The 21,358-nt window shown below is 37.8% G+C and overlaps 4 protein-coding genes across 6 annotated transcripts; 1 reads left to right on the top strand and 3 right to left on the bottom strand.

The window, feature by feature from the left end:
* Positions 1-621: 621 nt before the first annotated feature.
* On the bottom strand, positions 622-2,510 carry LOC117633613 (40S ribosomal protein S11). Its single transcript, XM_034367273.1, has 6 exons — positions 2,381-2,510; positions 2,225-2,265; positions 1,982-2,082; positions 1,350-1,494; positions 1,139-1,228; positions 622-1,024 (listed from the first exon to the last, which is right to left on the bottom strand). Exons 1-6 carry the CDS (start codon positions 2,390-2,392, stop codon positions 934-936), a joined length of 480 nt encoding a protein of 159 aa, XP_034223164.1. The 5' UTR covers positions 2,393-2,510; the 3' UTR covers positions 622-933.
* Positions 2,511-2,926: 416 nt separating this feature from the next.
* LOC117633612 (ubiquitin-like domain-containing protein CIP73) lies at positions 2,927-10,645 on the bottom strand. 3 transcript variants are annotated; one of them, XM_034367270.1, is made up of 16 exons: positions 10,356-10,645; positions 9,192-9,335; positions 8,652-8,769; positions 7,818-7,898; positions 7,497-7,612; positions 7,341-7,412; positions 6,817-6,978; positions 6,630-6,699; positions 6,353-6,525; positions 5,944-6,108; positions 5,771-5,842; positions 5,557-5,686; positions 5,034-5,450; positions 3,839-4,245; positions 3,510-3,587; positions 2,927-3,401 (listed from the first exon to the last, which is right to left on the bottom strand). In XM_034367270.1, the coding sequence occupies exons 2-16, from the start codon at positions 9,312-9,314 to the stop codon at positions 3,393-3,395; spliced, it is 2,193 nt and encodes a 730-aa protein (XP_034223161.1). In that variant the 5' UTR covers positions 9,315-9,335; positions 10,356-10,645; the 3' UTR covers positions 2,927-3,392. The 3 variants fall into 3 exon arrangements, with proteins under 3 accessions (XP_034223161.1, XP_034223162.1, XP_034223163.1); XM_034367271.1 differs by having other exon boundaries at positions 9,192-9,329; positions 10,356-10,589; XM_034367272.1 differs by lacking the exon at positions 7,341-7,412 and having other exon boundaries at positions 10,356-10,589.
* Positions 10,646-12,600: 1,955 nt separating this feature from the next.
* On the bottom strand, positions 12,601-14,358 carry LOC117634690. The gene is made up of 5 exons (XM_034368878.1): positions 14,103-14,358; positions 13,949-14,010; positions 13,697-13,784; positions 13,248-13,318; positions 12,601-13,138 (listed from the first exon to the last, which is right to left on the bottom strand). The coding sequence occupies exons 1-5, from the start codon at positions 14,164-14,166 to the stop codon at positions 12,899-12,901; spliced, it is 525 nt and encodes a 174-aa protein (XP_034224769.1). The 5' UTR covers positions 14,167-14,358; the 3' UTR covers positions 12,601-12,898.
* A 4,799-nt stretch (positions 14,359-19,157) lies between these two features.
* Positions 19,158-21,347, top strand: LOC117634507. Its single transcript, XM_034368647.1, has 6 exons — positions 19,158-19,338; positions 19,441-19,603; positions 19,691-20,302; positions 20,552-20,650; positions 20,745-20,885; positions 20,994-21,347. Exons 1-6 carry the CDS (start codon positions 19,286-19,288, stop codon positions 21,147-21,149), a joined length of 1,224 nt encoding a protein of 407 aa, XP_034224538.1. The 5' UTR covers positions 19,158-19,285; the 3' UTR covers positions 21,150-21,347.
* Positions 21,348-21,358: the final 11 nt, after the last annotated feature.

Raw genomic sequence — 21,358 nt, forward strand, 5'->3', positions numbered from 1 at the left:
GTTTCCATGCTTTATTATTATTATTGGTGTCATACTCAAGCACTTTTTCCATGAGAAAGTCAATCAAGCAAAGCCAAAGAAAGGAGGAGCTCTTCTTCTTCTTCAGGAAACTTTTTTTATACTTTAAAAAAGGAATCTTCCTAGTAGGCTGCTTGCTTACTCAACACCAAGTGAGACCAATACGTGGGCTGGTGTCAGTGGGTGCATCCTGACGTGGCACAACCTTGTCCACCGGATATTATTAGTGCAGCTTGCGGTGGTGTTGCCCATCCTGCAAAGCCATTAACTTGGGTTGAGAGATATGGGCCTTATTATTTCTTGGGTTGGATTAGTGTGGTAGCTGGGTTGGCTTTATCGTAAACAAGAATTTCATACCCGCTTTGCTGCCCATACCATTTTATTTTTGGGCTTCCACAAAGACCACTTGGTATGCACTCAACTCGCACCATTAACAGAACAAAATTAGCCATCGTTTCAGTAGCCGGGGTGGTGCAGTACTAGCACGCACACGGCAGACCTGGTGGCTGTGGTAACAGCTGCAACTACAATGACATAATTAGAATGTTCATCGGACTCCACTACAGAACATATGCAATAAGAACTTGTGCCCAAGCATGTCCATCCAAAAAATAACTCATAACATTAGCATTTTCTAGCAAGGTGCATTAGTCATTTCATCTCAAAGGACACTATAGATGATGCAAATTATTAGTATCCTGGATTGGGAAACAAACAATTGAAATATGCCTATTTTGATACCATGGGGATCTTCAAAACCACAAAATTTAACCATTACATCAAAAATCGATGGGGAGAAGAAGGTGGGTGAGAACAGGGGAAAGCTACTATATCTCCTCAAGTCTATAACATAATCAGCTTGCCAAAACCAAAAATGCCTTCAGCACCAGCCTACCACAAAAATCAGATACCAAATCAAATTCCAGTGAAAGCCTTCTTGCCAGCACCAGAAGATCCAGCAGGGGTCACCTTCAAGACATTGAACCTCTTAGTCTTGGACAATGGCCTGAACAATCGGAAAACAAATCAACAAACAAACAGAAATGAGAGTGTTGCCCACAGGCCAAAGTATATTCATAAGGAGGCAGTGAAGAGAAGAAGAGCTTGTAAGGCATATGACCTGCACTGTCCGATGGTAACATGATCCCCTTCTTTCACACGGAAGCACGGAGACACATGCGCAGGTATGTTCGAGTGTCTCTTCTCATACCTTAAGCAAGCAACAAAAAAGAAAAAGATTTCAGAACAACAAAAAACATGAAGCCCTTTTTTTCCCCAAAATGACAGCAGAAATTATATAGAAAGACAACACATGAATACAAGAATCATGCCTTTGGTATTTCTTGATGTAATGTAGATAATTCCGTCGAATGATGATTGTTTTGTTCATCTTAGCACTGTGGCAAGTGCCAGCCAAGATACGGCCCCTGATAGAAACATTTCCAGTGAATGGGCATTTCTTATCAATATAAGTCCCTGTAAGAAACAAAAATAAAATGTAGAGCATTCGTATCAGCAAATACCATAACACGTAGAATATTACGGCCAAAAAGAGACAATTGGAGTAGGCTCAATTTGAAGTAAGAAATATAACCCAAACTTCAGAGATCAGAACAAATAAGCAATGAATTTCTCTAATAGAAGTCATCCACACAAAACTGTCTCTAAGTTTACATAATTTTCTAATCAAAAGTTAGTTTTATACGCTCATGAAAGTACATATCTTAAAGAATGCAAATCAAACTTAAAAACGGCAATGCAGCAATACTCAGAGGCCACTTCCCAATTAACCCACAAATTGAAGGCCTATCACTATCCACATGCATATGCAAAATTACAAATCAATCAGTCAAACTAAAACCCTAGTTCATTTTCATCACATTGCATAGCTTGAACGGTCCACTACCCATATATAAACAAATATAAGATAAATAAGTAGAGAGAGAGAGAGAGAGAGAGAGACCTTCAATGGCTTCCCTGGGGGTCTTGAAACCAAGCCCAACGCTCTTCCAGAAACGGTTTCCACCCTTTCCAGGTCTCTTCCCCTTCCCAGATTTCTTCGAGCTAATTAATTACAACACAAATAGAAGAATGAATAACATAAAACCCAAAAGTAAAAGCATGATAGTGCAGAAAAATTAAACACAATCAAAACTTCATGGAAGATAAATATATTTTTTTAAACGAAGTTTCTTCGACTAGCTACCTGATGAACACTTTGGGCTGCTTCAGAAACGCCTTCTCAGTCTGAAACCAAATGTATTATAAAATAAAAATAAAAATGAAAGCACTGTTAAAATGAACCAAAGACCAAAGTTCTAGGATAGAATAAAAAGCAGCAAGATAGAGATAGAGAACCGACCTGTTCGGCCATGATTGATTGATAGCTCTCAAGGAGTTGAGGGGCGGTCTTTCAGAGGAGGCGAATTAACGTTCGGTGCAACAAAACAAACGCTAACCCTAGTTTGCGTGCGCCACATGCGTCTTGTTGAAATAACCTCTATAACTTATAAGGGCGCCATTCGGGTGAGTTTGGCCCAATATGGGTGGCTCTTTATTTGGGCCAAGTTGGGCCGGATTTCATATGAGCCTCCAACTACACGGGGCCTTGGTTTTCTGTCTTCTTCCTCAATAATTCCCAAAAGGCCTTTTATTGTTTTTCTTTCAGTTTTTGGTGCAATTAGAAGGCTACCTAACCCCACACCACACATGCTTTTTGGTGTAGTTTTTTCATTAATCACCTTGATACGACGCATAATGATTAACATTTGTAAAAGTTGATATGTTTAAAGCTTTCTTTACACTCATCTAAACGAAGTTTATTCATTACCAATTTATCATACTTTCATGTGTCAATGAGTAAAATTGGAAAATCCACACACTTGGTAGAAATAAGAAGGCATCTGCCTTTGGTGGAGAACTCTCTCCTCAGCTTCAATAGACCTTTGACCTTTTCATTTCATGAAATATTGTTTAAAGCTTCTCTTCTGTACATATATGGAAAATATCCAGTGACGCAAAACAATTATAAAGTACATTTCAATGCTGCTAAACAAATTCTGACAACAGCAAGGGCTCCCATTTTCCGTCACAGCAAAGGTATGACTCCAAACGTCACCCTGCTCCTCTACCAATTATCCGTTAAGATCGATCGATCACATGTTGCATGTGAAATTCAGGCTTAATGTAATAAACACTAATATTATAGGGATCATCAAAACTATGTCTCAACAGGAACTCGAGAAATTTTACAGAGTCTCTCGCTTTAAGGTGAAAAACAAAGATTGATACTTCAACGACTATACTCAAGAAAACTCTTCACTTTTGCCAGACCATGGATACCAATGCCGGTGCTCAAACCCTCTAATCATAACTCACTCCATCTGCATTGAAAAAAGCCATACTACTTATAAACATCAGTAAAAACAAACAACAAAGATAAAAGGTACAATAAAGAAAAGAAAATGGATTAAGACTTTCATCATCACCACCTTTTGTCGTTTTGAACTAGGAGGATTTGGTTCGCAATCACTCCGCTGACGGGATGTCCCAACATTGGAGTTCTCAGCCTGCAAAAAACACATACTTCTCTTCATGTTTTTTATCAATTAATTAAACTTTCATTTCAGAGTAACATCAAGATTTACAACTTTAGGCGTAGCAGCCCATGCTTTGTTTGGCCGTTACGAAGAAAGAGTGCTTTGACCCAAAAAAAAAAAGAAGAAAGAGAGCACTGACTTAATAAAACTAGAAATCCAAAACCTGTTAAAACATGAGGCGTGAAATGCCATGACAATGACAACAGGTGTAGCATGCATACCCTGGTGGAAGAATCTTGGGCCATTCTGTGCTCAGAAGAATTTGCCACTGCTGTAGGTACAAGACCTGGCTCTCCCCCCGATGCTTGAGATATGAATGGCATGATTTGATGAAGCAAATTAGACAAAAATAGTCCTTCATCAGTAACCCTCGGTTCGGCTTCTTGTGCACCCACAACACCACTCGATGTCCTTGCCTGATCTGATACAGAACCTGTAGTCAATCCCTCTGCACTGCCATCTTCTACATGAATTTCACCACCAGGAAAGAGGTTCCTTATAAACTGTAAAATGCCGCTTGGGATCTGTCTCTCAGATTCTTGGTTGTTTTGGGTTCCTCCAGCTGATAAAATGTTGACACTGACACTCCGTGCAATAGATGGCTCCTGCCTTAAATTGGGAGTTGATCCTGCGGGAAACAGGCACTAATGAATTATTCAACTTATGATAGCAACTTCACCGCCCTGGTTAACTACATTAGAAGAGATAAACAAACTCAAATCCAGTGTTTGGATGAGCTACCGCCTAATTCAACTCTTGTGAGTAAGACCTCAGATGAGCTACACATTATTATTTGTTAAAAGCAACCATTTCTATAGCCACTTCACAAGTCACATATGATAACAAATTAAGACACGCAGTTTCTAAAACAAAAACAAACAAAAAAAAAAATATCTAAGGAACTTTTGTTTCTTCTTTCAGCACATATTAGTAAAGCAAATGAATAAAGATTAAATTCAATGACTCGATGCACATCATGACTTTTGGTTGGACAAACAATAAAATGTAATCTTACTTTTAGACGTAACAAGTGAAAGAATAAACCCTACAAATATGATTGTATGGTCTATGTGGCAACTTACCTTAGCTGTACTTCATATACTAGTTTAGCATATTAATATCAACTATTCTTATTATATTCTTTTTTTCTCTCTCTCTTTTGATCTCCCTTTCCTTCCTTCTCTTCTTACAAGAAGATTATAAACTAGGATCTTCCCATCATCCACCCAACCCCAATGCCACCCAAACCAAGGACTCACCCTCTTCACTCCAATGGCTTAAAACAATTTCAGCCTTCCATTATTGTGAAATTTATGTACTAAAAGTATGATTCAACTACTATGTTGCATGGTATATTCACTGGCGGAGCCAGAAAACAAATTCTCTTCCCCTGGAACCGCCAGAAAGTAATATTACCCTCTCTTGCAGGACCTCCAACGTTTTGCTGTTCTACTGCAGATTCCGAAGATTGCTGATCAGCATGGAGACCGGCAGGAGGACGATCTCCAGAAGCTAGAGTTCCTCGTTCACCACTCACCTGTCCAGAAGCTACATGTTGAAGCCTTCCAAGTAATGGATAGTATAACCCTATCGAATTACCAGAAGAATCAGATGGTAGGCGACTGAGAGGTGCAGGTACTGCTGCAACCATGGTCCTAAGTGGCACTATCCGTACAGTTGAATCTCCAGCAAAAGCTGGACCATCTGAGACCCTTGAAGTAGCTTGATTAGTAGGATTTTCACCACCAGAGCTTGCTGGGTTTCTTTGCCCTGAAGGCTGCTGAGTATCCCCATGTTCCTCCCTAGTGACATTGGGCGTTGTTGCTGATGAACCTTATGCGTAAAATGAATAGTGCTTAAAATCAACATATATTTTACATCAAACAAAATTAAACAGAACATGAATGGAAATAGCCAGGGAATAAATTATAAAAGGTACCTCTTCGTATTTGTATATCAATACGCCTTGGAACAAAACCAGTACCAAGTCCATTAACAAGACCAGAACCAGGCTGCACAGCTCCCATGGGGATGGCACCAAAGCTCATTCCTGATTGGAAAGGAAGCGGCTGGCCAAGTATGATTCAGCTTCAATCAGTACAAATAGAACTATTTTCAAAAGAGAAGTATGAATTAAGTGTTTAGAAAATTGCCTGAACCATTATCGGATTAGGGCCAGTCGGGGATATGAAAACTGCAGGTCCAGCATTAACCACCGCGTCAGACTGCATGAGAGATGAGTCAGAGTCTGAGCAAGTTTTATAGGTCAGCAACATCTAAATGGACAAGATGACAAAACAAGGAAATTATCATTCCAGAACACTACCGGTGTTTGACCTAGTTGCAATGTCATGGTTGTACGACCAAGTTCAAGTAAAAAGGCGCCAAGGTTGTGAAACAAAGCTCCAGTTCTTGACGCACTAGATTGGGCACTGAACCTTGCTGATGGATCAGTCACATTCACTTGATTCTCCAGTTGGCTTGCAAATTGCTGCCAAGATTTAACATGAAAAATCGCAATGTCTTTTGTTTAACATGATAAATCAAACAGCTGAAAGCTTTTAGCTATTATAGGATCACAGTAACTACACTCTTCTGCTTTCAAACAATAAAATTAGTCACTTATGAGAACTAAAGAAAAATCAAACTAATAGCACAAGTTGTCAAAATTGGAACACCAAATTATATACTTGAAATAATATAGCGAAAAATTACAATAACACTTAAGAACGCACAAGTAGGGATTCTCCAACTTGTTCAAGGAGTAGTAGTCGAGTAGAACGCATGACTTCTGCCAACGATGCAGGTGAGGGGAGCCCCTCTTGCCTTGCCCCTGTATGTGATGAGGCATTGGAACTTTCTTCAGTCCTAAGAGTAGCAGCTGTTTGACCCCTTTCCCCATCTCTGGCTGTTGGTAAATGAGTGTTCAAATTATCTCAGCAAACCATCAACATTGGTGTGTAACAAACATATATGACATATCAATAAAAAATCTTGTATGTAGAAACTCACCAATGGCCTCAAATTCACGCCTCAGATGACTGAGATATTGGGATAAAGTAGTCAATGAATCAGGAATTACCTACAAAGACCACCGACATAGCAGAATAGTTTCATTATTGTTTTGTCATTAAGTTAAAGATTAAAATAGGCAATCAGAATAAAAACAAATGAAACGAATTGGAAACATTAAACTTGCCAGGGGTGGTAGAGTCCCCAAAGAAAAATCTGTTGGATGACCAAAAGTCCCATTTGATCTATCAGAAAGGCCCCTTGGGCCAGCTTGTTCAGATTGAAATTGGGAAAAATCAAACATACCACTCAAACCTGGTGTCCTTTCTGGCCTCTGTGGCCCATGTTCCTTCAGCATATCAACCATCCAAATACCAGATTAATGATGTAAGCATAAAAGTGCACATTAAATTTAAACAACAAATGATATACATATGCAGGTACACACAAACACAATATCTATCAATTTTGTCAGAACGTCATTATGATCTTTTTTTCTCGGCAGCCTCCAAGAAACTACCCTTTTCTTTTCCTCAAGCAAAGCCATGGTCAAGTATTTTCATTACTGTGAATACTTTGTACTAATTTGGAAGTGTGTACGTGTATGTGCTTTTGCAGAGAGAGAACATTGCCTAGGAAAGTTAAATATATAAACCCATACTTCCAGTCATACAAGTGATAAGCTTCTGAAATTTTGAAATTTTAATTTACCCTGACTTCAATCCCTTCACTGCCACCTGAAATATTTGGTAATCCTATAGAGCCGAGAATGGCAGAGATGATCTGTTCAGAAGCAGAGATAAGGGAGGAAATCATTACCATCGGACATAATTACACCAGTAGAAATACAAATTATTCTGTACTCACCCGACTGATTTCTGGTGGAAAACCATCCCCTTGAACAGGCATGCTGAAAGTTTCAATAACCACACCAGGGGCAACTTGATGCTGACCACGGCTTGTACTTGAAGCCGGATCAGTTCCTGCACACAGTTGAAAGCATGCAAATAATGCACGTGAGATTTAATAGTTGAACCAAAGACCTACAAGAGAAACAAGCTCTGCTACCATGTTGGATAACCAATTTTTCCAAACAACCCAGACTACTGTGTCCAAACTTAAAACATGTTAACAACACGCAACATGTAAAATTGAAGAGTACTCTATATTTATTGATTTCACATCAACCTGGATGATTTGGTAATCCCTCGGGTGATGGTAGGATAGGTTGCCTGACAACCAAATGTAAGGTGTGACCATCTTCAACATCTAAACTGTTCTAAGAAAATACTTTCAAATGCTTAACATGAAAAGTTGGTGAGTGAAACTTCATTTAAAAGAAAAAGGGAACATGATGTTGACTAGAGGAACCAATAATAAACCCCCATCTCACACAATATTCATAGCTGCATTTGTTCATATAATGCCTAATTTTTTTCGAACTTAATCTAGAAAAAGAGCTGGCAAGTATTAAACCTTTGCTATTGATAGAGGAAATCTCTTAGCAAGAGTATGTGACATTTGTTCAATGTATTCTTTTTTACTTTTCGTAAAAAGGAGACCAAAGGAGGAGAGGGAGGTTAGAACTTTGGCTCTGGGCATCAGGGTAAGGTCATTACCACAGGAGTCATAAGCCCCCACCCATTTGTTCAATGGATTTTTCACAACATTACCCGAAACATAGCTAGGATTAAATGTTTAGTTAGCATATCAAAGTTGTCTTAATCTATCTTTCACAGTAATGGTTGACATTATTATTATTTCATATTTTTCATAGGAGATTTTGAGTAACTTTATCTATGTTCACTTCTAATTGAATTATCTTCTGTTGCATATCTTGCTGCAAAGGCAAATCTGATTATGATTGAAAATTATACACATACGAACACGACTACTATTAACACTATTGCAAGTTCCAGTTTAGAACGCAGAAGAACAGAAAATCCTAATTAACCTAGAGAGTGCCACAAGATTTTCAAAACTCAAAAATTCTTTCACAAGTCAAAAGACCAAATAGGATACGATAGGCAGAGAGAAGCTGATCATCCTTTAGAACTTTTCCTCGGCATATTAGTCGTTGTTGCTCGGATAGTACACCAGTGACAGAGGCAATCTGCTCTTTCAAGGCGGGAACTGGCATCTGCAGTTGAGAGAAGAGAATTTGGTTCATTTTAAAATGAGTATGCAAAACTTCCACAAAAAAACTTTCTACCAGCATGTTCTCACTGGCAATATTGCTTCACAAATAAGTTTCAATAATTATCTTTAAAACTAGCATATACACAAGTAATTTCAAATTATCGCACATATTAACAGTTTTAACTTAAGGAAGCAATCTCAAGCTGCTGGGCACACATTATACGGATGCACCAGAAATACACATGCATTACAGCGGTGAAGATTGTACAGGAGGAATATAACTGTTGCTCACCTGAGCAAAAGCAAGGCAACAGAATTATTAAGCAATAAACTTACTAAATAACTTTATATAAATGGCCAACCAAATAACTGAAAGCCAGATCTTAGTGGGAGCTATAATAAAAAAGCCACAAGAGTACCAACCTGTTTATCCACCCTGAGAGTATAGGTTTGTGAATCCAATGTTTTTATTTTTATCTCAACAGTAGTTTCAGACCCTTCAATTTGCTCGCACATGGGAATGCGTTCAGCACTATTACTTCCCATTCTTCTCAGACCACACTGAACCTACGAAGGAGCGATAGTATAAATAAAAAATATTGTCTTCTTTTCCTTGAGCATTCAATCAGCTAATTTAATTCATTGGCAGCAATAATAGACAAATACGAAAAAACAAAATGAGAAAGAAAAAAGAAAACAATTAATTTTATAAGGCATACCCAGCTTTACTCTAACAACTTGCTCACAATTGTGGTAAACACACGGGAAGAAATTCTTAGTTAATTCCCAAACCATAAAACCAAGAATGTCCAACGAAAAATTGGCATATCCAGTCTAACATATTTGAAATGTGTTTGATTTTCCAAAACCCAAGTCAATTAACCATTTCTCTCTATTCTGAGATAACAGCATTAAACGCAATATGAAGTCTGACGCGTGCAAGGCAAAACATACAACTAACTGTTATGACATGCATTGCAGTTAAAATGCCCCAAATGAAAGAAACCATACGCAAAAAGAGATCTTGAGCACAAAACCTACACATCTGATGCACAAACAAACACCGTATCCGAACTATAAGGAAAGCAACAGCACTTATATCACAGTTTCCTTCTCTACTTTTTCATTGACAGCATCTATGACCCGTTTGGACTTTGATCCATTACCACACTAGTCAGCATACATATCAAACCATGTTCTTTTTCAGCCACAATGAGTTTTGGTCTTGATGTGAACAACTCAATTCACAACATTATTTTTTTTCGTTTGGAATTTGCTTTCATCGAATGCAATCTCTCAAAACCTCAGTAAAGTGAACACCTTTATTCATGACTCAAAGATATGAATGGAAAAGCATTTTGTAAGAAAATAACAGCCTATATACCAACAATCTTAGGATTTTCCGAATCAAGAACAAACGGAAAGAAAATATCCGCGTACTTTCAATATCTAAAAACTCCAGAAGGGCAAAATTCATACACGGACAAACCAACCCAATAATCACCAAACTCAGAAGCACGAAAAATTCGATTGACCCATCAAAATAAAAACGAAAAACCCCAATACACACGACATGATCATACTTACCTAAGCCAAGAGATCAACTAGATGAAGCTTCCAGAAGATGGAGAAGCTTAATAATAGCCCAAAAGCAGGACACAAAAGCCCTCGGAGAGAGAGGGGGCGGTTTATATGAAAATGGTCTCCGCCACTGAAATTGGCTGGGTCGCCCGCTCTGTCACTGTGTGGCAAACGATGGATGAGCACCTCGGAGGGGCAGGAGGGAAGTACAATGCCTAAATTGGGGAGTGGTGGTGGTCAGGTGGCAATCGACCTGTAAATATTATTCTTACCTCTGGATTTTCACCGTTGGGATTTGGGTTTTTTTACTGCTTGCTTCTTCGCAGTGAATACTGAAGGGGAAAATAAAAATTAGAGCGCGTGTGCTTTTTTATAGTCTGACTCTGACTCTGAGCAGTTGATGAACATCATCGGCCTTTCACTTTTTTTTTTTCCAAAGATGATGTCGTGGTTTTTTTTTTTTTTTGGGTCAAAACGTGAAAGCTGAGGTGGTTGGATGACGACAGGAGTGAAATGTCAAATTGTTTGAGGATGTTTTTGCCTATCGACAACTGGGTTCATTTTTGTATACTTTTTCTTTCTTCCCAAGCAATGAAAAAACCTTATTCCAATCAAATAGTTATAATTCGTTTGGTATATATTTAATTATTTTATCATATGGTATATTTTTCTTTCTTTTTTTTGGCCAAATATTGTATCTATTTAATTGAGCACCACATTAATCGATGAGGAGATTTTAACCTCTCGCATTTCCCAAACGATTTCATCAAATAGAATATTAGATATATGGGATATATTTCATACTAATTGATTTTAATTGCCAATAAAGGAATTACATATAAGGAATATGCAAAATGTATTATATATTCAAAGATATTTTTCTTTATTTGCTTATTTTGTAGATGTCATATAATATGTTTACTTGCTTGGAACATAAGAAGTCGTGAATCGGTGAAGTGATTTATAGTTACGATATTTTCAAGAAGGTAAAAAAAGGGCTTGAGAATGGAAGTTGGAACTCACTATTCATACACAAACCAAACATTGGAAGTTGTCTTCTATTTTTGTTACCCCAAAGTGAAACCCTTTGAAAATCTGAATTTAGCATTTCTTTATCAATCTCAAACTTAATTATATGAACAATATTCTAATAGTCTGCGTGGCTCTACCTAGATTATCATTTGGTTTACACAATAATTTGCCAATGAAAAAAAGATAACTGGATGGAAACGTATTATTGAAGTTGTGTTTTTATTGACGTATACTTTAGGTAGTATGTTTTGGTTCCTCTTGGATGGGCTTGAAGAAATAAAGAGAGAATTGTGTAATGAGGCCCGTCTAGTGTATGGTAGTGGGAAGCCCGTCGGTGGAACTCAACTGATCCATGGCATACGATACGAGAACTTGGAAAATGAGCAGCCAGCAGCCAGCAGCCAGCAGCAACAACAGCAACCCTTCCTTTCAGGCTTCACCACACCAGTTTGTGTCTCACTCACTCAGACCGTCCATCTTCATCATCATCAGCATTTCTTCTGGCTTCAGGCTTCATCAACAAAACCTATTAACGGAAAACGTTGGAAATGGAGGACCACTGCCAGTCTGCCACTGACTGGTGGTAATGGTATGGCTTTTCTCTTTGCCAATTTTATTCATTCATATGTGCAGTGCAGTGAACCAAACTCAATATTATTCATATTGTCAGAAAACAACAATCTCTCCTTACAAGCATTCAAGCATTCAAGCATTTACGCATTTCATGATGACTGCTTCATGGGTTTTATTTTATTTATTATTATCAAATCATCCAAACCAAATGAGCCCACACTACTAGGTTTGGTGGTGGTGATGATGATGTACCGTTACTCTAGGCTGTCCGGGCCACAGCAGATTTGACCCAACAAGGAACATGTGAGAGCCCACATGTTAAAAACATAGTGCCACTCACTGACCCCTCACACCATCACCGTCCATCCAATCAATGTTATATGTGAAACATGGTGAGCTCACTCCAGAATCCCTGGTGGGCCCAATCCCTCACTCAACAAAGAACACAAAGGGAAGGGAAGCCTCCTCCTCCACCTCCTCCTCACATACAAACACATACTGCAGCAGATCATCAACAACACACCTACCTACTCGGTGAACTCAACACTGCACTTCAAGTTCTAACCAATTTATTTCATGATCTATTAAAAGTGTGGATAAGAAACACTCACTGAAATTTGGTTTAAGACTTCAAACCATCTATTTATCTTTATAAGTTATGGCAAAAAATATTATTCCGTACAAAAGTGGTAATCATCACTCCATCATCCAAACCATAGTTTAAAAGCAAGTTATAACAAAATCCCAATAGAATATATTACTATGTACACAAAATCATTCATTCCTAGCCCTAAAATTCTGCAGCATTTCTGTAATGCTGTCCAACTTCTCTGGCTAATATAATATTCCTCTTTTATTTGTCTAACACTGACTGACTTGGATCACTTTCTGTGTGTGTTTTCTTTATTTTTGTCTTTTTGGGTTTTCCCTACACTCAGACAGACTCAGTTGTGTATCGGAGGTTTTCTCCTTGCTGGAGAATAGTCCATTTCAGTCATGTCAGTGAGGTCAGGATAGTGTTGGACTTGGTGGGCTGCTGCAGCCTCCTGCTCCTGGTGCTTTGAAATAACCGATGATGACTTAGCTTTCGCATCACCATCTTCCCCACCAGGCTGTGTATTATTATTAACCTTTTCACCCTTTGGGTCCAGGTCACCTCTGTTCCCTCCATCATCCTTGTCATTCTGTACATGGATCACACAGAATCAGAGACATCTAACCTAACCCCTATCAATTGTTACTTAAACTTAAATACGAGATTAGTATATTGTTATTTTGACTAATTAAACCAACCTTTGAAGGGGTGGTAGTGGTTGTGGTAGCAGCACTAGAGGCTGTCTTAGAGATTAGTTTTCTAGTCTTTCCTGCAACAATACAAATCAAAACCACTTAATTAAGGTAATGTAATATGCATGAGTCTTTGATTTACTGCATGAACTTAAGTTAATCAGATTAGTTTCGGGAAGGGACAAAAATTGTTGTGTAGATTGGAAACCCAAGAGTTTGAAGAACATTGATCCTATTCTTCTAGCTATCTCTAACTAAGCTCTTCTAGTAGCCAAAAAATGGATAAAATTAAGAAGGATGGAATGATATAATAAAATGTAACTAGGAAGGTAATTAACTAAACTAATGGTGCTTGGGTTTGTGGGTCCTAGGTCCATAATAATCTTCATGAATACTTGGTAACCAGTGGTGTGATGACTTCTTGGATTCTCTAGAAACTGTTTTCTTCAAGGTACCTGATGATGAACACTCTCCACCATCTTTGCAGAGACTGCTGGACTCTCCTGGACCAGCACTTCTTTTCATTGAAGCAGTTTCCTGTTCCTGCATTTAACAATCAAATTATGGAAAGTAATGTAAGAAAAATATTTTGCACAGAGAAGAAGAATGAGAAACATGTATATACGTATATTGTTCTTCCACGTCTGAAATTTTAATTATCTTGAATGGTGAGAAAATTTTACAAAGAACATGAAAGAAGAGCTCACTTGTAAATTATTATTATTTTTCTGTTGTGCAACAGAGATGAATCCTTTCTCCAATCGAATCCCTTCAAAAGAAAACCAAAATGAGCTAATTTGAAACCAATATTTCATAGACATAAATAGTTTTCTAATAACTAGGTTTTGCAAAAATATATACCTTGAGCCCCAGAAAGGAGAAGGGACAAAAGAAGAAGAGAGACTGCTAGAGATGGAGTTGTCATTTGGAGTAAATCTTATGAAACAGAGATATGGCAGAAGAAATACTGAGTGAGAGATGGGAAAGAAGACTAAATGTCAGGAACAACAAAGTGTTGTGTTCTGTTTGCTGCACTGCAGGTTTCTCTTTTTCTTTCTCTCTGTTTAAAAGCTTGAACACGCAGAGCAAAATCTGAATGGTAGATGGTTTGGGTTTGGGAGATCCCTGCTTAAATACATATATAATCTTTGGGTTGGGCCCACCCACACTAATTTCTTCAACATTTAAACTTTAAATGAGATGGATGATTATGCTTTCAATTCTCTTTTTAAATTTCATTTCGTTTAAAGTGCAAGTCCTTGTCCAAGGAAATAAAAGACATGTTTTATAGTCCATTGGATTACGGTTTGTTTGTGTTAATCAAATTCCAGTTCAAAAGGCAATTCATTATGGGGACCAGATTTGTCTTTTATGAAAAGGCACAATTGCTTTGCTCACTCTCTGCCTTCTCTGCAAAATGTCCCATCTTTTTGGGGTAAAATGAGGATTTTCTGAATCCTTTCTCAAATCTTGTTTAATCTGTTAATTAATTTACCCGGTTTTTAGATGGTCATTGAATTTTGATCCGATTCACATTCTGGTCTTTTAATTTTCAAAATCGTTTTCGTGATCTTTTAACTTCAGTTTCGTTATGACAAATGGTCATGCCGTCAATTTTGTTAATTTTTTTTGCTAAATTTGAGCATGTGCATGGCACATGGTATATTGTTGAGGGTCAAAATTAGAAATTGTTTCACTTTTGAGCTAAATTATAAATATTCAGAAGATTTTAAAGTTTTTATTTAATTTTTTGAGTGAAAGGAATATTTAGATGATAAAAAATAAAAATAATACAAAAAGATCATTTTGCCCTTGCATTTAACAGAAAAAGATAACAAAATTAAAGGCATGATCATTTGTCCTAACGAAACTAAAATTGAAGGACCACAAGAACAATTTTGAAAATTAAATAATCAAAATACAAATCAGATCGAAATTAAGAGACTATTAAATCTAAAAACCCTTAATTTACCATGCCTTTTCATTTTTATACCCTATCTTCTCAGAAGCACGATGTATCAATCAGACTTGCACACATCCATATAATTTGCTTTCCGTGTTGTACCTCATTTTTCCATGCAACAAAAAACAAACCCTTTGGTGGGATTGGACAAGCTGATTTGCCAAGTGGTACCAACCCAACCAAGCATGTAATTTTGCCGTAATTTGGTTGGTCAAGGAATGGAATCATATGGCTATAAGAGCATAGGTATTCCGTTTAGGGTGATTGATCAGATCAGATATGACGCATGCACTTTACAACTTTTGCGTTTTTATGGTATGCCTGATTGGAGCGCGGGACAGGACATTGCACACTCACTCATGACAACTCAAGGCCTTTCCTTTCTCACTTGTATTTACCAAAGATGCTTGCAAGGCATGCTTTTTATTTATTTATTTATAAAAATGCAAATTACTTGCTGCTGTTTAGTTCATGGGTTCCTGTAGAGTTATATGTTAATCATGAATCAGACAGTGCCACGACTTGAGCTCCCAAAACGCAGTGGGCAGCAGCCCACGTGTCATAGGAAGCAACCGGAGTAAATGTGACGGCGACAGGCAAAGTTGAAAGTCACCCATTTCACACCGCCTCCTCCAGTCCAGACGTGGCAGTATATGTCTCTAGGCACTGGCTGCCGGCTCAGGGGATGACCACTCCACGTGGACGTCCACATCTAGCGGGGTCCACGTCCACCTGAATATGACATGGCATAAAATATGACCACGTGGGCACCGCCGTATCACGCGGCATGTTTGTGCTTTGACCATAAAAAACAAACATCCCGGGACGACGTTTGTCGAGACTGCCATGCCATGACATTTCGTAATGGTCTCTTCTTCTCTTGTTTTCTCTTTTTTCACAGCGGTTGTTGATAGTGTTGTGGTTGCAGCTTCATAGGGTTTATAAAAAAAAAAATTCATGACATAGAATTTCAGATTTTGAAGCGATTAATTATTTTTTATCGAAAAGGAGGAAAAACAAATATTACTTAGATCACTTAATAATTCATGAAAAAGAATGGATTAGCCAATCTGGATCACACTAATTCTGGTGTCACTTGAGTGACAGTGGGCATTGTTTGTCGATCGTAGAAAAATGCTTGAATTGGGGGTTGCTGTCAAATGAAATGACCTAATCAATCAGCTAGAATTATTAAAACATTAATTAACTATTAGCGTCCTCTAAAGTGCAACTTCTGTTGTCATTTATTATTTAATTGTTTTGCAGAGGCGTTGAGAATTTCAATAATTATTATTCAATACTCGTCCTAAAGAATGAATGAAATCTTCTTGGTGTTTGGAGAATTGATTTAAATTAATGAACGCAAACGCAGTCTTAATAAAAAAGAAAGATACATACAGCAGATGAGAAGTACGGATGTCCATCAACAATCATAATCATCTTACAAATTTGTTCAACCATTAAAGAGAAGCGTCGCGTACGTAAAACATATATAATTAAGATATATTTAAATCAATTTTGGGATAATTAATTAACATAAACATGCAAATATGAATGTATATTTGGAGTCTGGACAAATCCAAGTTACTCGAAAAGTGTGGAGGATTGACAAATATATATATATATATATAGATATATTGAGCCGACAGAGGGACATCACATGTTTTTGGGATTCAGTTAATCATGTTTGAAATTGGACCACTGTCCACTGGTTTCAAGTTCAACGCTAGCATTTAGTTGATCTAGAGAGACATGTTTTGTGCTTGCATGTCTGCAATGTTTTATTCAAGATAAATCCAATTCGAATGGGGGCTTTCCCTTCCCTTCCCTTTGAAATTTCTTACTAACTACACTAGCTAAAAATGTGATAGTTATCTCATCAACAATCCACCAGAAATCTGCGAGATGAGATAAGTAATTGGTTGGGTGATATAATAAATATTGGACCCAATAGACAGGTCGCAGGTTCATGATCATGACATGAAAATTAATGGGTTGGGGATGCCAATGCAGTGGCAAAAGGAACATGAACATCGCATGCATGCATAATAAATGCCATATGCTAAACCAGTCAGTTTTTGTATACAATCCATTCAATAATAATAATAATGCTATCCATTTCATCATATTAATTTCTAGTCATTCTTCCTCTAGAGTAATTAAATGAAGACGAGAAAGAATAATGTATACGGCAAGGCAATATATCATGTTCTGAGTAATACTATATTTCCAGTAACAGATTAAGTGGACATCCTCATCTGCTACTGACAAAGTGGCAATGGCACCCCCTTGATGTATATGTATACAGTATATATGTATGTATATGTCCGGTAGATATATAATTAGTCTGGATCTGAATCTGAACATCTGGCTGCATGAACATTTAATCTTGTCAACTTACGTACGTACAGTGGGAAATGGGAAGTTGGGAAACCCTTCCTTTACACACAACACAGAGAAAGAGAATGCAAAGAAACAAAATTATAGTCAGCAGGAGGGCCGGGTTTGAAATTTTTGTAACCTTTGTCCTCCCAATAGCGAAACAGCATATATATATATATCAATATCAGTATCTATCTAATATCTAAGTCTTTGTATTATCGACACAGAAAATATATATGTTGGTGGTTTTTGTGTGGTGTGGTCCCTCTCTCTCTCTCTCTCTCTCTCTATATATATATATATATATATATATATATATAGCCCTTTCCTCTTTCCATACCTAGTGGCTAGTGGTGTGTACTGTGTACTAGTAATTAACATGTGCTTTCAGCCACATTGGCACATGGGCTGTGAACCCCCCCTCTCTTCCCCCTCTCCCTAATTATCAGGCAGCCATCCTCCGCCTCAATTATACATTCTAAATATAAACAAAATTATTAATTAAGGAGAGAAGATAGTTTAATAGGTACAAGAAAATGTTCAATGCATCCATATTTCCTCAACCATGCATGAAAGCCATGGAGCTCAACATATTGGTTTAGGGTTTAGGCGGGCATTAGAGTCACCACTCATCACTCGTGACAAGGAGCATGGTCAAACTTTTGAGGGACATCTGGGCCATCTTGGAGAGAGACTTCTTACGAGCAAACAAACCACCTATACTTTTATTTTTCGTCTTTTTATTACCAAGGCATGAGAAATGTGAATTTACAACATTTTCCACACACGAATTGCCATTCAACGGATGAATTCATCTACTCCTTGTCTTGTCATGAGATAAGAGAGTACTTTCTAGAGAGATAACATTTGTACTCCTTGACATGTCAAGAAAAGTAATGAAACTCCTACTTACCACATAAAATATGATAACTTTTTTTTTGGGGGGGTTTACCATCGTTAAGTACAGAGAGGATTGTCCACTTAGATTTTGGGCATATTCACATCTAAAATTACACTGTTTTGGGTTTAAGAAAGTTATAGGTTTAGTATAAGAGTTTATTTTGAAAGGATAATGAAAGGGAAGTCGGAGACTATGTAATTTTATATGTACAACATGATACAATCATAAAAAACACAAAATGTAAATATGAGTTAGGCCAATTGATTAGGACAATGAGTCCAACCTTTGCGCCCAAGTTCAAATCTCAATTATATCAATATAACACATACACACACAAAAGCTGAATTTTTGGGCCTGCTTCCAAGGCTCCTAATCATGTCCAAGCCTATTTTTATTGGGCCTTCATTTTTTGCCTAATCCTGTCGACTCCCTCTTTTATTGGGCCTTCACCTTTTCTGCTCCAAGCCCAAGCCCGAGTTTATTTCACAGTCGAAAAGCGTGCGTGCGCTTCCACTCAAATTCATTTGTCAACGACCTAACAGTTGGTGGTTGGCTATTTTACCGTTGCAAATCCCGCCCACCTTAACCGCTAAGCCACCCCCCTCAAAATTCCCAATGCAAAGAGCAAAACCTATTTCCCTCCTCTCTAATCTTGATTCACAGATTAACGTCTCTGCACTCTGCCTCTCGTTTTCAACACTAATCTTTAGTCTTTAATAATAATATATATTAGGTATTCTGTAGCTTTGATTTTTCTTCTTCTTTTCTTTTTAGTTACGGTAGCTCCTCTTCATTGTAATGAGGCGTGCAACTTGTTCCAATAATCCTCCTCCTCAACAAATCCCAACAACGTAAGTCATTGAGGAGAACAAAAATAAGTTTTCCAGGCCAACTAGTTCATGAACTTGTATGTATATGTGAAATCAACATGTAATTTCTTGTTCTGTACGCAGAAAAAGATGTCAGTGTTCCCCTCATGGACAAAAATGTGGCTGCAGTGAAAGGATCAATCAGCTTTCAGATGAATTAAGTCCAGGCTCTCAGCTGAAGCCAGATGTTGGGTTACGTGCCAGTTTTGAATCCGAGAGGGAGAATGGACATTTTCTATCTCTTCTTGTGAGTAAAACTTCATAATAGTTCCTTTGCATTTTACATGTTTTCTTGTTCCAAATTTTCATACATGTATGGTTGCATCTTCTCCAGACTTCTTCATCCTCGTTCCGACGACCACATGAAGCTTCAAAACCCACGAGCCATGTTCAAAACAAGGAACACTCTAATTTGCCTTATCAGTCGGACCACTCATCATCACCAGGGCTAATTGTTCGAAGGAGTTTGCATGATCCGCTTTCAGGAGCTACCATAAGGAGCATAACAAGTTGCATTGCTAACACTTCAAACCTCAACTTACCTCATACCATAAGCCAAATTGGAAGAGCTAATTTTCCAGGTTCACAGAATGATGAGCTTAATTCTGGAACTTACACCACATTAATTCTTGGATCTACTCCTCTTCGCCATATTTCTTTTTTCCAAAGTCTTTTTGGGCTGCCTAACAACCTTTTGCGGTCTTTGTGGCCTTCCATTTGGCCTCCCCACGTAAGTGCAGATTCTACATTTCGATTCGGTCAAGCTTCTGCTTTTTCTTCTGATGATAATGGGGTCCAAAATGTTACCCAAATTGATCTATGGAGGCAACTACTGATGGAATCGACTCTATATATGCACACGCCGGCTGATAGCTTGTTGGAAGGTTCGACTTCATTTTTTGTTGTAACAGCTAACCGTGGAGTGAACTTCAGGCTTGTCACGGAGGTTTGTCTATTATTTCATTCTATCTTAGGAAATCTCTTTTCAATGACTACAGTGCAGCATGGTAAGCCCTGCTTCCTGTACAGTGTCCACCTGCTGATTCTCAGCCTAACAATAGACATATATGTATAACTGTATTGAACCAAGAACTAAATGATTGTATGATCATTGCATCAATCTGTTATAGCATTATAGCATAGCTTGTGTAATCATTTGATTGCATTGCTTTCGTCTTTAATTCTACACGAGCAGAATGCTGGAGTTATTTACCAACGGCCTCTGCACGTTTCAATTGAAATGCGCAATCGTTCTAGAGCTATGTGGCTTGATGTGGATAGCATGTCATATGAGGTATTCTCACATCAAAACTTCCATTTGTCACTGAATTTTTTATCAATAATACTTTAGTATCTCTTTTGCCTTACTTACTCCTGGCATTCTACAGGAGTTGTTGGCTTTAGAAGATCATATAGGGAATGTCAGCACAGGAATATCTGAGGAAGCAGCTGTTGCATCTCTCACGCGCAGCAATTACTTTTTGTTTGCAGAAGAAAATGCTCAGAAAGACTTTTGCAGCATCTGCCAGGTATTTTGCTTATACTTTATATTAATTTGACTTTCTATCAAGTTTCTGTGACTAAGCGATAAATGCCTATCAAAGTGAATGGCATTACAATGTTGGTCTTCATGACAGGAGGATTTCGTAGAGGAGGATGAGCTAGGAACATTGGATTGTGGGCATGGCTTCCACATTGCTTGCATTAAACAATGGCTGGGATATAAAAATGTATGTCCCATATGCAAATCTCCTGGAAAATGTACTACACGCCCCTCGTCCTCACTTATTTAAAGTCTGTAAAGTATGTCTTATGAAGCTGAATTTTTCTGAAAAGTACATGGTGTGGATTGGGGACTACTCTATATATGTTCTGTTTCTCCATGTTCACCAGCCTAGTTTAGTTTAGCTTCATTTTCTTTTTCTGTAAATGTACAGATTATGTATCAAAAACAATGAGGATATCTTAATGTATATACTCTAAATTTCTCACCCTGGTCCGG

Source organism: Prunus dulcis, chromosome 7 (genome assembly GCF_902201215.1).
Source record: "Prunus dulcis chromosome 7, ALMONDv2, whole genome shotgun sequence".
Taxonomy (NCBI): domain Eukaryota; kingdom Viridiplantae; phylum Streptophyta; class Magnoliopsida; order Rosales; family Rosaceae; genus Prunus; species Prunus dulcis.